Here is a 16,736-nt window from a genome sequence, read left to right as displayed (position 1 = left end):
GAAGGCCATGTCAGATCAATATTTGTTATGGAACTCCTCAACTGTCGAAGGGCAAGAAGGAATGAGATGGGAGAGAGAAGGGGAGAGAGAAAGAATCGGTTAATGTCAAATAAAAGAGAGGAAATAGAAAGAGCCCGATGCAATAGAGAGACAACAGAGGAGAGAGAATGGATTAGTGGATTATACACTCACTTTTATACTACTTTTTCCGTCCTTATTTAATGGTTTCTGATTCTATTCTAATCAAATTTTGGTTTTATTTGAAAACCCTAATTTTTCTAAATGCCTAGACTGTTGGGGTTTCCTAAATTTTGTGGCTAGCTATTGTAAAAATAGTCATTTTTACTGGGCAAAATGACTAAAGACTGCTTGACATGCTTTCAGTAGGATTGTGTATTTTAGCAACATAATTCAAGAATCCCTTAGCCCAAGGATTAGTCCGGTTAATTGGTGAATTTGTTTTCCACATTATTAAGGTCAGACCGTTAGAAATAAATTTCTTGAAAATCTCTGGTTCCGGTGTAAATTTTCTGACTTTGATCGAACCAGTAACAAACGAGTCAATTTGCATAAGCTGGCCGAACATATCTTACCATATAAAAGGGGAAGGAAAAAAAAAAAAAAAACCTCGATCTTATTGACCAAACGGGAAAACAGAAACAACGGAAATGATACTCATACAACCGTTGTGTGTTGTGTAACTAATTCTGACCGTTCAGATGTGTTTGGACGCTCTAGATTTTAAAAAAAACTCTTCCAATGAAAAGTTTAACTCTTCAAAGGAAAAGTTTGAACGAATCTTAACCATTTATTACTACAATGGACGGATGAAGATTGATTGTGTTTGATATTTTGCACAACCGTTGTGTATGTAGCATCTTTGGGGAAAAATTATAAATGTACTTGCGTTTGGGTACCGCATCAGAATCGATCCACCGAAATACAGTGATTAGAACTTGAAAAGACAGATCATCATTGTCGTCGTCGGAAGGAGATACAGAGAGAAAGCCCGAGAGGAGAAGAGGGGGGGAACCATGGGTTGGGGACGTGCGATCTACGAGGGAGTGGTGGTGGTGGGGTCGCTCTCGCTTCTGGGCTGGGCTGGGCTGTGGTTCTTGAACCGTAGGCTCTACAAAGAGTACGAGGAGAAGAGGGCACTCGTTCAGATCATCTTCAGCGTCGTCTTCGCCTTCTCCTGCAACCTCCTCCAGCTCGTCTTGTTCGAGATCATCCCCATTCTCTCCAAAGAGTTCTCTCTCTCTCTCTCTCTCTCTCTCTCTCTCTCTCCTGTTTTTGTTGTTGTTGTTGTTGTGTCTATTCCGTTTGAAACCCCACAACCCCCCACCCCCCCCCCCCCAAAAAAAAAAAAAACTGAATGCTGTTGTGTTGTGGCAAAATTGATCCTAAAGTTAGCTATGGTATTTTTTTTTATAACCGGATGTACGGGCCAGCTTGCACGCTCCTCGACTAGCTCTGGGCGCTGAAGGTAACGATTGGGTATAACTACTGTGGCTCCAAGATTTGGAATATTTGGCTTGGGCGCACCTGGACTAGCTAGGGTTTATTTTTACTCCCAGTCCCAAAAAGTTGGACACTTTCACTATTCCAGTACTATGGAAAAACAGCCTATATCTTTTAATCTGTAATATATTTATTAGTAATATGGATTTTGTTTGGTAGATTTCAATTAGTTCTATCAAATAAAGTTTTGCAAAACCATAAAACATTAGGAATAGAAAATAGAAAGATATAGGCAATATAAAAAAGGCACACAATCACGAAAGTGTAACATTATGGGACGGAGGGAGTACTGTTTTGCTTCCCTTTCTTTGGTCTTGGATTTGGCAAATTAGACTCTGTCATTGTATCCGCATCGCGCACCTCCTCTTCCCGTCTGTCAATCTTCGTTGAACTTTATTAGTATTATTACTAGTTTATAGGTTAACTTTTTGCCTACTGAAAGAAAGTTGTAGACTTTTAGTAATAATGAATGTTACGGTGAGGAAATGAGTTAAGATTATGTAGTTTTTGGCATCGTAGGCAAGACTACTTTCTTGTGATGATACTGCTCGGTGCTTTGTCCCCAATAAACCACAAGGCCACAAGCTAAATAAGGTCACAAACACAGTATGGAAGAAGTTGTCTATGCATTGTGGTTCCATAGTCGACAAAAGCGTAATTGTTGAGGACTTCATACTAGGGTAACATTGAACTTGTCATATTGAGAGTAATACATGAAAACTATGTATATAATGTCTTTATTTAATCATTCAACACAAGCAATTGGGAATGTGTAGAAAGATTGCCCATCTTCGTATAAGAGTGTTGGAGGTGATAGTTAGCTTATACAGGGTATGTTTTGGCAATCTTCATGGTTGAGGTTTGCTGAATTATTGCGGACTGAATTGTAGGATAACTATAAGAGTGGTTAGTGTGAATGTTACTTCATTTATATGTCGAGGTATATGGATTGATAAGCCTGCTTTATGCATTTTATGCTGATCTGATGGCATCGTATTCCTTGTTGGCTGTAGGGCTAGATGGGTGAACTGGAAGGTGGATCTATTCTGTTTGATTCTGTTACTAGTCTTCATGTTGCCTTATTATCACTGTTACTTGATGCTTTGCAACAATGGTAAGTTGCATGCTCAGGCTATTCCTCGTTCCTTCTATTTATGGTTGAAGATTTATTTTATTCATCTAACCTCTATATTTCACGTCAGGTGTGAGAAAGGAACGGGCTGCACTTGGTGCTATCTTATTCTTGTTGGCATTTCTATATGGTTTTTGGCGCATGGGCATTCATTTTCCAATGCCTTCACCGGATAAAGGTTTGAATCTACTTTTTTGCTAGACTCGGGCCATGCCAAAGAGATGAATGTGTATCTATGTCTACATATATCTCGGTGCAAACAAAGAAAAGGCCCTCTTCCTCCTTGCATTTTTATAGCTTCTATCCCAAAATGCTATACTCCCAAGGGATTCAATTATCAAACAATTTACAAGTTGACTTATAGGTTTTCAATCCCTCTACAATCTTATGCCTGGTCTTGCACCTTGTTTTTCTTGGCAAGTCCAATTTGTTCTTCTGCCCGAGTTTTGTGTAGCTACCTGTTTTTTCTATGTTTTTTCCCCCTTGAGTTCTACTTCACTTGAGCGATTGGTTCAAGGTTAATAACTTTAGTCTTCTCTATCGACGTTTCACTTTTCAGGTTTTTTCACAATGCCTCAATTGGTTAGTAGAATTGGTGTCATTGGCGTGACTGTCATGGCCGTCTTATCTGGTTTTGGTGCTGTGAATCTTCCGTACAGTTATCTATCTCTCTTCATTAGGTAAGAACAAAATGCAACTTGGGTGCACAAGAGTTGATTAGTTTCTTTTCCTTTGGTTTCTATACTTATGCTTCACTTGCGATCCCCTTTCATAGCGTTGAGAACCTTCAATAAGGCAAAATAAAACAAAGAAGTTATTGTTGAAGTCATTATGTGTAATTTTCACATTGTTTTATAGACCCTTAAATTGATTGCAAATCGGTGGGAAATAGCAAAACTCAAATTTATTGGCTCGATTAGTTAATATAAACTATACAGGCCATTTGATTCGTGCGGATTTGAGGATAAATCCATGTTGTGTGGGAACTGAGAACATATATCAAAGTATGACGCAATCTGCGCTCTTCCATTATTGGCAGGGGAGGCAATAGGTACTCTCCTTTTTAATATACTTTCGTTTGTTTGAGGATGCCTGCCTTTCTATCATGGTTGTTGTTCAATTTTAGGGTAATCATAATAGGGAGAAAACCCATTAGAGTTAATTTCATTCAACGTAGAAAATATATATACAAGCTGTATAATAATTGCACTACGGTCCTAGATACTTAAACTAATTACATGATAAGACATATAATTACACTAGATACAAATAGATCCATCATCTAACACTCCCCCTCAAGTTGGTGCGAAGATATCAATCAAGCCCAACTTGAACACAATAGGATGAAAACTCTTGCTACCCAGCCCTTTTGTGAATATATCAGCTAACTGATCTTCAGATCTCACAAACGGCATACATATCAAACCCTCGTTCAATTTTTCCTTGATGAAGTGTCGATCAATCTCTATGTGCTTCGTTCTGTCATGCTGAACGGGATTATGAGCAATGTTAATGGCAGCTTTATTGTCGCAGTAAAGTTTCATCGGAACACTATCAGCAAACCCCAAATCAAGTAACAAAGTTTGGAGCCACAAGAGCTCACAAACACCATTAGCCATAGCTCTATATTCAGCTTCTGCGCTAGACCTAGCGACTACCGATTGCTTCTTACTTCGCCAGGTAATCAGATTACCCCCAAGGAAAGTGCAATAGCCAGAAGTAGAACGCCTATCATCCACAGAACCAGCCCAGTCAGCATCAGTGAATGCCTCCAATCGCAAATGGCCATGATTAGAGAACAAAATTCCTTTTCCTGGAGCTGATTTTAGATACCTCAAAATACGATAAACTGCATCTAGATGTGAAGTACGAGGATCATGCATAAACTGACTAACAACACCTACTGCATAAGTAATATCTGGTCGAGTGTGGGCCAAGTATATTAGTCGACCCACAAGTCGCTGATACCTCTCTTTATCAGTACGCTCCCCCACATCTCCACTAAGATGATGATTCGCCTCAATAGGAGAATTTGTAGGTCTACAGCCCAACATGCCTGTCTCTTCCAAAAAATCAAGTATATACTTGCGTTGGGAAATAAAGATACCTCTATCAGACTCTTTTTTTTTTTTTTTTTTTTTTAATCAAAGCTAGAATTTCGGAGGCTTTTCCCCTTTGTCTGTGCCATAGTTGCACTTTCTTTCATTGTGGTCCGTGTGTTCCGGATCCTTTGTTTACCTCTCCACGTGCGAGTCAGGGGTCGCACGTGCGGGGGAGTGTTGGGATTTGTCCCACATTGGTTAATTATCTCCTCCAATACTAGTATATAAGCCTGGGCGGCCTCTCCACTCTTTGCCAATTGGTTTGGAGTTGGATGCTTTAACATGGTATCAAAGCTAGAATATTTGGGAACATTCATAGTGAACAAAAGAGATCGAGCGACCTCAGCAAGATGACGATTTTTACGCTCAGCGACTCCATTTTGTTGCGGAGTGTCAACGCAAGTCGTCTGAAAAATAATACCATTATCATCTAGATATGTCCGAAAAATCTTATCAATATACTCAGTCCCATTATCACTCCGAAGAATTTTAATATGTGTATCAAATTGAGTGCACACCATCTTATGAAAAGATTTGAAGCAGGAAAATACTTCATTTTTTGACTGGAGTAAGTACACCCATGTGGCACGAGAATAACAATCAATAAAAGTAACAAACCATCGATAGCCCTTTAAAGAAGTAACAGGAGAAGGACCCCAAACATCAGAATGGATAACCATAAATGGAGAATCACTTCGTTTATTAATAGGTGCATAAAAAGAGCGTTTATGTTTTCCAAACTCACAGGCTTCACAAAAAAACTGATCCCTAGGACAATGTTTAACTAAAGTAGGAAAAAGTTTCTCTAATATCCCAAAAGAGGGATGACCCAATCTACGGTGCCACCGATGTAACAAAGAAAGAGTGGAACTCATATCTGCCCGTAGAGCTTGTCCACATGATAAAGATGGCTGAGATGGATGAGGTGCATGCTCCAGATAATAGATACCACCATGTGCTTTACCACTGCCAATCACCTTCCCCGTTTCCAGTTCCTGAAAGATACAGTGAGTAGGAAAAAATGTCACAGAACAGTTTGCAGAATGTGTAAAACTACTAACTGAAAGAAGGTTAGTGGCAAAGTTTGGAATATGGAGGACTGAAGAGAGAGAGATAGAGGGAGAATAGCGAACGGAACCTTTCTCTGAAATAGCAGAGAACGATCCATCGGCAATTCGAACCTTATCCTTACCAGAACAAGTGGAATAAGAATCAAAAACAGAGGAACAACCTGTCATATGATCTGAAGCACCAGAATCGATAATCCAAGGAATACCAGAGGAGGCAGTAAATGCACTAGCTGGAATACCTGAATGAGCAAAATAGGATGCAGTAGGAGCTGCTGTGGAAGTAGGAGCTATAGTAGAGGAAGAATCAGCCTGAGCCATAAGACGCCTGAGAGCTTGCATCTCCCTCTGAGAGAAACCGCCAACAGAATCAGAAGGTGACTGAACTCCTGTATTGAACCCAGAATCAGACAAGGTAGCAAACTCTGAAACATGTGCCTGAGCCTGAGAACGCCCGGGACCACGACCTCGACCTCCACGTCCACTGCCTCGCCCACGAGAAGGACGGCCATGTAACTTTCAACAGAAATCCTTGGTATGTCCAGTGTTGTGGCAATAATCACACTGGAGTGACATACGGTCTATGATCCCACTGGTAGTACCAGACTGAGACTTTCCACTGCCAGACCCAAACTGTCCCTGCGGAATAGCAACCAATGCAGAACGATCAGAAGTAGGAGCTTGTAACATAGCACCCCTTCTGCTCTCCTCCTGTTGAACAATGGCATAGGCCTCGCCCAAAGATGGAAACGGAACACGACCCAACACCTGCACTCTAATTGGATCATACTCCACATCAAGACCAGCAAGAAAGTCATACACACGCTCTTTCTCTATTCTTTTTAACCAAGCACCAGCATCAACGGAACAGACTGCTTGAAACCCCTGATAATAATCAAATTCTTGCCAGGCCCCACTAAGATCAGCAAAGTAAACAGCAACAGATCGATTGTGTTGATCCATAGTACGAAGTCGCTTTCGCAACTCAAAACACTGAGCATCATTGCCCTGCTGAGAATAAGTCTGTGTGGCAATAGTCCAAATCTGATATGGAGTGTTAAGAAGCAAGAAAGGACTACGAATATCAGCCTTCATAGAATTAAACAACCAAGTCATGGCTAAAGATCGACGAGACTTAAACGTCTTGAGTTCAACATCAGTAGTAGGCTCAGTAACAGGGCCTTCAATGAACTCAGACATCCCTTTAGCTTCAATGGCTAATGTAAAAGTACGAGACCAAAGTAAATAATTTGTGCCATCCAGTTTGATGGGACAAATATCTAGTGGAGAGTTATCCAGAGTCCCTACACGACTCAACTCATCCTTGCCACTAGCGGAAGCCTGTTTTTTCTCTTCTGACATCTTGAAAGCAGAACAATAATGCCAAATAAACAATAAACAATGTTCCCAGCAACTTTAGAACTCCAAAAAATAATAAATAAAGGTTCCAAAAACCCTAGAACCTCCAAAAAAAAAATCAACTGAATACCTTCGGATCTGACTGAAACAGTGTTGAAAAAGAAAAAAAATAGATTTGATCGGCGAGAACAGATCTGATCGACGGTGACGGCAAACCCCGACTGATAGAAGAACTATTCACAAAGCACTGTTCACGCGATCATTGTTCACGCAATCACTGTTCACGATCACTGTTCACGCGCACTGTTCGCGATAACTGTTCACGATCACTATTCACGCACTGTTCACGCGGCACTGTTCACGATCACTGTTCACCCGAAAGTACTGTTCACGCAGCGACGAGAAGAACGTCGTAGATCGCCAGGTTCTATCGCTTTGATACCATGTTAAAGCATCCAACTCCAAACCAATTGGCAAAGAGTGGAGAGGCCGCCCAGGCTTATATACTAGTATTGGAGGAGATAATTAACCAATGTGGGACAAATCCCAACACTCCCCGCACGTGCGACCCCTGACTCGCACGTGGAGAGGTAAACAAAGGATCCGGAACACACGGACCACAATGAAAGAAAGTGCAACTATGGCACAGACAAAGGGGAAAAGCCTCCGAAATTCTAGCTCTGATACCATGTTCAATTTTAGGGTAATCATAATAGGGAGAAAACCCATTAGAGTTAATTTCATTCAACGTAGAAAATATATATACAAGCTGTATAATAATTGCACTACGGTCCTAGATACTTAAACTAATTACATGATAAGACATATAATTACACTAGATACAAATAGATCCATCATCTAACAGTTGTCTATCTGGGAAATGCGATATTTTAAAGAAAGAGTACACATGTTACAATTTGCATTGTAAAAACATTTGCACCCTTCTAATCTTTTGGTGTTTCAAATTGCACAATCATTTATCAAGCCAACATTGGAATGGTGAACAAGAATAGATGATCCAATGACTCCTCATTTATCCTACACATGATACACCGCCGAGGACAAAGATTGAAATTAGGTCTTTTATTTTCTGAAATTGTCATTGGTCATGTGCCTCTTTTGTGCCAAAGTCCACATGGAAATGTTAACTTCAAGAGGCACCACCTCGTTGTAGATCACTTATGAGAAAGAAAAAGGAGATACATTTGGATCACCAATAAGTCTGTTAACAAAAGACTTGCATGAAAATCTGGAAGAGTAAAGAGACCGCACTCGCATTAGATATCATATGAATTCTTCTAAGACGATGCTTATTTACATATGAATTCTTCTAAGACACCTTAGAGAGGTCATATGACTCAACTGACAGGTATGCATGCTTTTTCCCTTTATTCTATTCAAAAGCGATAGTAGAAAAGGATGATATTATCGCTTAAAAGAAGCATTGTGTTTGAATAGTAGAAAAGGAAAAAGCATGCATATCTGTCAGTTGAGTCATATGACCTCTTTAAGACGTCTTAGAAGAATTCATATGATAAATAAGCATTGTCTTAGAAGAATTCATAAAGTGTTTGAACCTCTCTAAGACGTGAATAAGCAAATCTTGCTAAAAATTTCAACATCATCGAAATTGGGCTGTTACATTTGACTAGTTGAGTCATTACAATTTTGACAATATTAATATAGTGTATAAACTTAAGAATTTTTCTATTAGGGTCAGTTTGCTGATATGACTTGTGAGTCACGTGACTATTTACTTCACAGTAAAGAAACGTAGCTATCTATTCTACAAAATGCCTCGAGATCATTGTTTCAGTTTAGTGACCATTTGGTTTAGCTTGTGATTGGATAACTTGTCACACCTTTCCTGAGTTGATGCCTAGTATTGTGTGCATTTTGATATTTCCTGACCCTAATTTATTTTTTATATTTTCTTATCTCAATATCGAAGAGAAATTGAAGAAACAGAGATTAAGGCCCTGGAAAGACAACTGATGCAGTCAATTGAAACATGTGTTGCCAAGAAAAAGAAAATCATTCTTTCTCAAATGGAGATGGAGCGAATCCAAGGATCAGAAGAGGTTAACTTATCTCATTATGTCAAATCATTTTGTGAAAGTAGTTTGTTTGGTTCAAATGTTCTATGTGATACATGTTCAAACTTCATTGTTGTTGGTCCATGTTCTGTCGTTTATTGGTGAAATTCTGATATTGAAATTGCATTCATTGCTTGGTTTCTACTTTTTAATTTGCCTGCATTGTTGGCATTTGGTTTTTGTCGTCGTTTATTTTGTAGTGCTTTTAAATGGACATGAAACTGAGATTTTATTATCTCAAGGATTTGCATGATAGTTGGTCTTTCTTTTAGAATAAAATGCATTTCCTTATTTAAATATATTTGGAGTGTTAAAAATTGGGAACTATCAATGGCCTATTATTTCTCCATAGATATTCCATTTGGTGCCCCATGGCGTGATATAATGGTTTTCGTTGGTCCAACCAGTGAATTGATTCAAGGTTCTGATTATTATCAGTTTGTCACTGAAGAAATGTATCTTTGAGTAGCCTATCAATGAGCATCTCACCTTATACATTGTTTTGGTAATAAAAAAAGGCATCTAACTAATGGCTTCTCCTTTATTTGTTGCAAGTAATGTTTTGTGTGAGTCTACTGTTAACGGCCACTTTCCTTGTACTTTGTCCATAACCACATAGTTGAATAATGTGACACCTCCTCTCACTTTGCTCTAAACGAGTCAGTTTTCTCGGTACCTAATCATAACAAGCAACTAATGCTTATAATACTATTAGAAAATAGAAATCCCATCTATTGTTTTATGCAATATACATATTGGTTTTGCAACCAAGTATTTATGAAAAATTTGCAACTGACTCCTCTGAAGTCGGAACAATAAGTAACCTGGTATGGAAAAGCTACAGTTGATGCTCGTGATATGCTGGAACTAGTTTTTTCTGTCAATGGGTCTATTGTATGGGTATATGATACATATTGGTATAAATTGGGAATAGCTCGATGAAAACGTTTATAATTTCTGTTTCCTAGTGGAGTAAATGCAATCTAGTGATGCATATGCTTATATGTTTGATAAATCTAATTACTAGTCTAGTTGGTGAAATAAAACATGCTCTAAGGCCACTCATATTCGCAAATTTCAAGATTTTGTTCTTTTGCTTTAGAGTGTTTGTATGCCAACATCTGTTAGTAACCCGAACCTTTATACTTGCATAGCTAATGTTTGTTTAAAGTCCATTACGGCAAAGCTCTACAACAAGATGGCCAATTTGAATCTTATTCTGCGGTTGTGCCTGACTGACAGTTTTATGTTGCAGAAGTTAAAAGCTAGGTCTTTCCTAAAGCGAATCGTTGGCACAGTTGTGCGATCTGTACAAGATGACCAAAAGGAGCAAGGTTTGTATCTCTTTTACTCGTAACTATGTTTTGAATATCATGACTTCTTCCTTCTACTTTTCTACTTCATGGAATATCTGTTTCACCAGTTTGTCTTTCATTTTCCAAGAGAGTTTCAATTTGCATGCATTTCTTTTTGTTTCGTTTTTTAATTTTCTGATTCAGTTTTCTGCTTTCTTTGTTGGTCTAAACTTTAATTTGTGATAAGTTACACAATCACCTCCTCCGAGCTTACCGATCAATAAAACAAAATCCCTTTTGTTCTAGGAAATACTTCACATCACTGAGGTTTGTATCTGCCTATCAGTTAGACCCCCTCCATTAGTCAACCATTAATTTACTCATCAGTTTAGTTTCTCAGAACACCCATTTGCCCTTGTGTAATAAGGCGCAGGGCAAATTCCATTTTGCTAGCCCATGGTTTGCCATTGGGCGGGTGGCCTCTCTGACATTTAGAAATATGCAGGCCTTTGGGACCAAAGTGCATGGCTACCACCTTCACTTTACATGTAAAATGACCCAAGTGACCTCACCATGTTCTTTTTCTTACCTTTCTCTCTGTGCAAAAAACACAATATTTTGTTAAAGCATATTTAATTTAGCTAGACCACAGCATGTGCTTTGGTCAATGGGGTAAGAAGCAAGATGGCTGCATCATTTTAAATGCAAAGACCCAATATGTTGTATGCCATGGCAAGTGGGGGCAGGAATGGGAGGGAGCCATGGCTCCCCCAAGTTTTGAGAAATTGCGAAATACCCTACATAAATTTTGGTGTTTAGCACTTTGGCCCTACAAGTTCTTAATAATATTCCATACCTCTCTAATTGGTGAATAACCTTACGTTGACCATCCAAACTCTTTAATTTTTGTATGCAACCCCCCTTCATGGAAATTCCTGAGTCTGCTGATGGCAAGCAATAAGTAACTCAAGACCTGAGTAATCTTTGAGTCTGTTAACTGATGATTGTATTACTGGAATTTTTTCTGTATGAAGAAACAGCAGATTTTTGCTAACATTTAAGGGATGTAGGAGTAATTCCGTGCCACCTGTTCTTTATTCACGTAGATGTAATTTCAATCATAAATTTCTTCCACACACTTCTTTGTGAGTCTTTCTATTGGACTTTTTTAAGGGGTGTTTTGTTTCTTTAGATCTTTCGGAGATAATTCTTTTGTGTTTTATTTTTGCTTCAATATGCTTAGTTCTTATTCCCTTGAGTGTAATTCAATTTTAGTTTTGTGTTTTATATTCTTTTCCCTGCCATTTATATCTATTGAGATATTTCCTTCTTGCACTCCTAAGATATTAAAAGCATGGAAGCAGAGGTACAAGCTTTAGAAGAGCTTTCAAAGCAGCTATTCTTGGAAATCTACGAGCTTCGCCAAGCCAAGGTTTACTTCTAAGATGTAGTCTTGTTTTTGCAGCTTATATTTTGTATATATCTTTGGTCTCATATTGGTTTACTTTAAGGATTTTGATATTCGCGCTCCACTTTTTACTGATGGCGCTCCACTTTGTTCATGAAGTTACTAGTAACTTCACGTTAAAAGTGGAGCGCCATCAGTAAAAAGTGGAGCGCGAAAATTAGTATCCTTACTTTAATAGTGATACATTGGTAGTTTAAGAATTATGGTTCATAGTATTATACATTGTACAACTAACATGACTTTGTTAAACTCACAAGTTGCTCTTCTCACGCAAGCATACCAATGAGAGAACTAGTATGCTACTAGATAGGGCTTTTGTTCAACTGCAACATAACTACATAATTTTATGATTGAGTTGTCTTGTGTTTGCTATCTTTTCTTTGTCTTTTGCAAAATCAGCTTTCTTGCCTGTATTGCTGGTTAATTTTTAGTGCCGCGCCGCCCCCCCCCCCCCCCCCCCCCCCCCCCCCCCTCCCTCTCTCTGTTGAAGAAACCAGTATTCGATTTGATTCATCCTTTTTCAGGAAGCTGCTGCTTATTCAAGGACCTGGAGGGGTCACCTGCAGAATCTACTGGGTTATGCCTGTTCTGTCTATTGTGTTTACAAAATGATAAGGGTAAGGGAAAGGTTTTTTGATCAAGGATTAGTTCATATCATTGCATTTGCATTATTTTATATCCGTGTTTTCTTGTGTATACATGAATGCATGCACTTCTAGTTGCAGCTTTAATTCAAGCCACGAGGTAGATGTTAGTTTGAAGTTAGGTTTGGCTGTGATCTAAAATATCTAAGAAACACAGACGTTGACATGACATGACATGACAAGTAAACCTGACCCGGCATTTTTCAAATAAAAAAAAGAGATAAAAATAGGGAGACTGAGATGTTGAAAACACGTTGGACATAAAAGGTTACATTTTGAAGGCAATGCTGTGATTTCATGTGACAAACAGAAAATGTTCCTATATCCTACCATCACAACTGCTCCTTTCATTTCTACATAAAGCGGGGGTGCTACTAAAGTATCTTATCATGTCTCTCAGATCCTTTACTCTTATTTTCAATGAAAACAAATTACCTCTTTTATTGGAATTCTTCTGTCTATTTCCCTTGTTTTGATCTTTTGTATATGTGATGTGAAGTATTGAGATTCAACCTTTTTTTTTTGCAGTCTCTGCAGAGTGTTGTCTTTAAGGAGGTACTATGTTTTTCTCCTTCAATGATTCATTTTTCGGAATGGATCATTTTCAAAATTTTAAGTTCAAAATGTAATCTGAAATGGGAACATATATTCTTGTTCTTTGCACTATCATATCAAATGTTGTAAGCTATAAATACTGAGTGCTTGTTTTTGACAGGCTGGTTCAGTTGATCCTGTGACAAAGATGATTAGCATATTCTTACAGTTCTTTGACATTGGTGTTAATGCTGCATTATTATCGCAGGTTAGTTTTTGCTTATTTTCTGTAGTTATTAGATCATTCACCATGCTTCAGATTCTGCCATACTCCTTTTTTTTTTGGATAAGCTACTTGCTTGTAGCTTATGTGGTTATTAGTTTACCTCTTAGTTGTAAAATATTCAGAACATAACCAACACACCTGATTGGACAAATTGGCAAGCCCTAGTTAGTATGTGGCCGTAGGTGCTTGAGCTCCCTAGGAAAATTGAACCGAAGCATGTAGTATTCGTGTATTGCCCACTGCCTGGCTGATATCATCTTGTTGTCTGCATTTGTTTGATGTTTCTATTTGTTTTTGCTGTTTCTGTGTGCAGTATATATCCCTCTTATTCATTGGAATCTTGGTGGTTATATCAGTGCGAGGATTCCTGTCGAATCTAATGAAGGTAATTATTTCTTCAGTAGGTTTTGGATTGGATTGCATGGGACAAGTGTACTTTAGAACTGTATTATGATACCACCATATTGCACTTGATTGCTGATAGATACTGAAAAGAGTGTGGACTACCTTGGAGGAGGTCGAGTAGCATTGTCAATCCTTATTTCCGGGCACCGGCATAGCATTGCCTTTTCTCTACCACTGGGTTAGCAAATATACTTGGCTTCTATGTGCTTTTAGAGAAGACCGACACATTTCAGGTTTTTCGTTGCTAGTGAAATCTAGAACCTAGACTTGGAGTGATATAACTTGGGGGTCAATGGAGGCTAATGCATTATTTCCAGGTGTCAAAGATGAAAGAGTCTTGTGGTTGGAGGCCACAATCAGGGAACTCCCTTTTGCTTGGCTTGACTATATAAGGGCAGCTCCAGTTCCGGTACTGTTGGTAGTAGTGCCATGTATCAGTTTTGGAAGCATTGAATGAACCAGAGATAGAGTTTATTAATGCAGTCACCTCAAGCTGCTAGCGACCACCCCCAGGCAACCATTCCGGCTTACCTCCACCATCCATCGACCAACTCTCTCCTGCCAGAAACCTTTCCAGCTACCCCGGCACTTGTTTTCAAAGCAAGTTTTTGGAGCTTGTTTGCGCGAAACATGTTTATTTGTTGTTTCTTTAACTTGCTAAACAAAAAATACCTTGGTGACTTCCATTGCTCCCTAAACCTATAGAATGTTGATTTGACCAATCATTTCCCCCCTTATGGTGCAGCCCTACCTATGTGACATGGACTTGTGTACATGGGTAGATATAGCTGGGTTTGGTGTTCTGTTTAGAGATTTTAGTGAACAATGAACATCATTTTTAACAAGTAATTAGGTGATTGACGTGTTTGTTTCCCCATGACTCTAGGAATGGTCTTAACCAAATATTCATTCAAAATAAGCCATGTTTAGTGAACACCATGTTAAATTTGACTATGTTGATTTGTAAGATTTTCCTGCCTAACCTGCAGCTATTGGATGTGTGCAGTTTTTCTTTGCAGTTTCTAGAGTTGGGAGCGGATCATCAAGCAATGTTGTTCTTCTTCTCTCTGAAATTATGGGAATGTATTTTCTGTCTTCTATTCTTTTAATCAGGAAAAGCCTAGCAACTGAATACAGGTATGTGTAAATCTTTCAGGATCCTGAAGTTGACCCGTCTCGGAAGAGGAATAGATAGTATTTTTTGTTTAGGTTCCAAAATTTGATGACTTAAATTGTTTAGATAACTCTGGTATCTTATAGTAGTAGTTTCCAAAATCCACATTCCACAAGACCTATACACTTGATACAGGAAACCATCATATACTTTTCAGCTTTTTTCATTGTATTAGTCATTGGTAAGTTGATTGAATGGAAAGGTAAAATACAGATACTAGGTTGGAGGCACCATTATATGGATATTATCAACATGACTGCATGTGATTGTACTCTAGAAATTTTTTGAAGATGCTTTTTTTACTGGATATAATGGTCTGATTTTGATTCCCTTATCTGCTTCCCGCATTCCCATTGAGTGCATTTAGAAGATGATTGCTTCTGAACTTGTCAGTATACTGGTCGTCAGTTTATCCGGTTAGCTTGCAAAACGTGGAACTACTAATTTGGTATTGGTTGTCTGAACGGTTTTCCCCGGCAGGATAATTATAACAGATGTTTTGGGTGGTGACATTCAGTTTGATTTTTACCACCGGTGGTTCGACGCAATATTCGTTGCCAGTGCTTTCCTCTCTCTACTTTTGCTTTCTGCACATTATACATCTCGCCAAGCTGACAAACATCCGATTGATTAGCACATCCCTGTGTATTTATTTTTGGTAAGTATTATTGTGGTTCATAACTCGGTGACTACTTAGATTTTGTATCATTATTTCCTGAATGGATAATTGGATATACTGAAACAGATACCGTAGGAAGGCTTTTCTGTGAGATGATCTGATTTTGAATTTTTAAGTTGTCATTTTAACAACTCGGTGCTTGATCGTCGAAATTGTTTATGTTATCTTACTGGAATGTGAACAGGAAGCACACTTGGCTTGTAGATATCAATTCAATGCGAAGGAAGGTGCGGCTCTCTCTCTCTCTCTCTCTCTCTCTCTCTCTCAATTTCTGCATAACTTTATATGATTCATCTACTGAATGGAACTGCAACTGGCTGCAGGTCTATTGAGACTTCCCTGGTATGTGAACAAGAACCTAGTTAGCTCCCCTGAAGCAATGTTTGCATCTCTAATCAGAAGTTTGGAAACATCGATGGGGTTCGATAGCACATACTTCGGAGGGGGGTGAATTTTTGTATCGACTTTACACATGGTTTTGTAACTCACACGCGTATACTTCACTGGCGTCCAATGTTTTTGGGTGCATCTATACTACATGATGTATCAAAGATTCAAATGGCTTCTAATTGATTGTAAAATTTGAAAATGTAACATTATCAGGACCCTAGGAGTCCCTCAGTTGCATGGGTAGATATTGTTACTTCTGTGTCTATTGTTGCCGCATTGTTTTTTGATGGTATTGGCAGTTTAGCACTTCTATTATCCAGTAATAGTATCTCTTTTCTCTTGATGTCGTGTGGATATGCTGGATTTTTGGAGGGATTTTTTTAACCCGTTGGAAAATGATCTTCTCCAGCAGCCAGGTTTTTTGGTCTCCCGATTGTTTGCAAATTTCTGTTTAGGGTTTCTAGGGTAAGGCGGACCTAATGCTTGCTATTCGGTGGAATCATAGATACATGAGATTGGTCTCTCGGAGATTAGTCTGGCCTCGGAGATTAGTCTAGCCAAGTGTAAACTGATTTAGACATTTG

General features: G+C 38.7%; 2 protein-coding genes across 4 annotated transcripts; one reads left to right on the top strand and one right to left on the bottom strand.

Moving 5' to 3' along the window:
- The first annotated feature begins 924 nt into the window (after positions 1-924).
- On the top strand, positions 925-16,495 carry LOC131319982 (GPCR-type G protein 1). 3 transcript variants are annotated; one of them, XM_058350489.1, is made up of 15 exons: positions 927-1,249; positions 2,535-2,635; positions 2,724-2,831; positions 3,213-3,333; positions 9,133-9,262; positions 10,533-10,611; positions 11,916-12,004; positions 12,565-12,657; positions 13,213-13,239; positions 13,400-13,486; positions 13,818-13,889; positions 14,916-15,046; positions 15,564-15,741; positions 15,829-15,989; positions 16,086-16,495. In XM_058350489.1, the coding sequence occupies exons 1-13, from the start codon at positions 1,035-1,037 to the stop codon at positions 15,715-15,717; spliced, it is 1,407 nt and encodes a 468-aa protein (XP_058206472.1). In that variant the 5' UTR covers positions 927-1,034; the 3' UTR covers positions 15,718-15,741; positions 15,829-15,989; positions 16,086-16,495. The 3 variants fall into 3 exon arrangements, with proteins under 3 accessions (XP_058206473.1, XP_058206472.1, XP_058206471.1); XM_058350488.1 differs by having other exon boundaries at positions 928-1,249; positions 15,947-15,989; XM_058350490.1 differs by having other exon boundaries at positions 925-1,249; positions 13,989-15,741; positions 15,947-15,989.
- LOC131319984 (uncharacterized) lies at positions 5,432-7,434 on the bottom strand. The gene is made up of 2 exons (XM_058350491.1): positions 6,065-7,434; positions 5,432-5,750 (listed from the first exon to the last, which is right to left on the bottom strand). Exon 1 carries the CDS (start codon positions 7,182-7,184, stop codon positions 6,342-6,344), a length of 843 nt encoding a protein of 280 aa, XP_058206474.1. The 5' UTR covers positions 7,185-7,434; the 3' UTR covers positions 5,432-5,750; positions 6,065-6,341.
- Positions 16,496-16,736: the final 241 nt, after the last annotated feature.

This window comes from Rhododendron vialii, chromosome 3a (assembly GCF_030253575.1).
Source record: "Rhododendron vialii isolate Sample 1 chromosome 3a, ASM3025357v1".
Classification (NCBI taxonomy): domain Eukaryota; kingdom Viridiplantae; phylum Streptophyta; class Magnoliopsida; order Ericales; family Ericaceae; genus Rhododendron; species Rhododendron vialii.
This window is presented reverse-complemented; position numbering and strand designations above follow the sequence as displayed.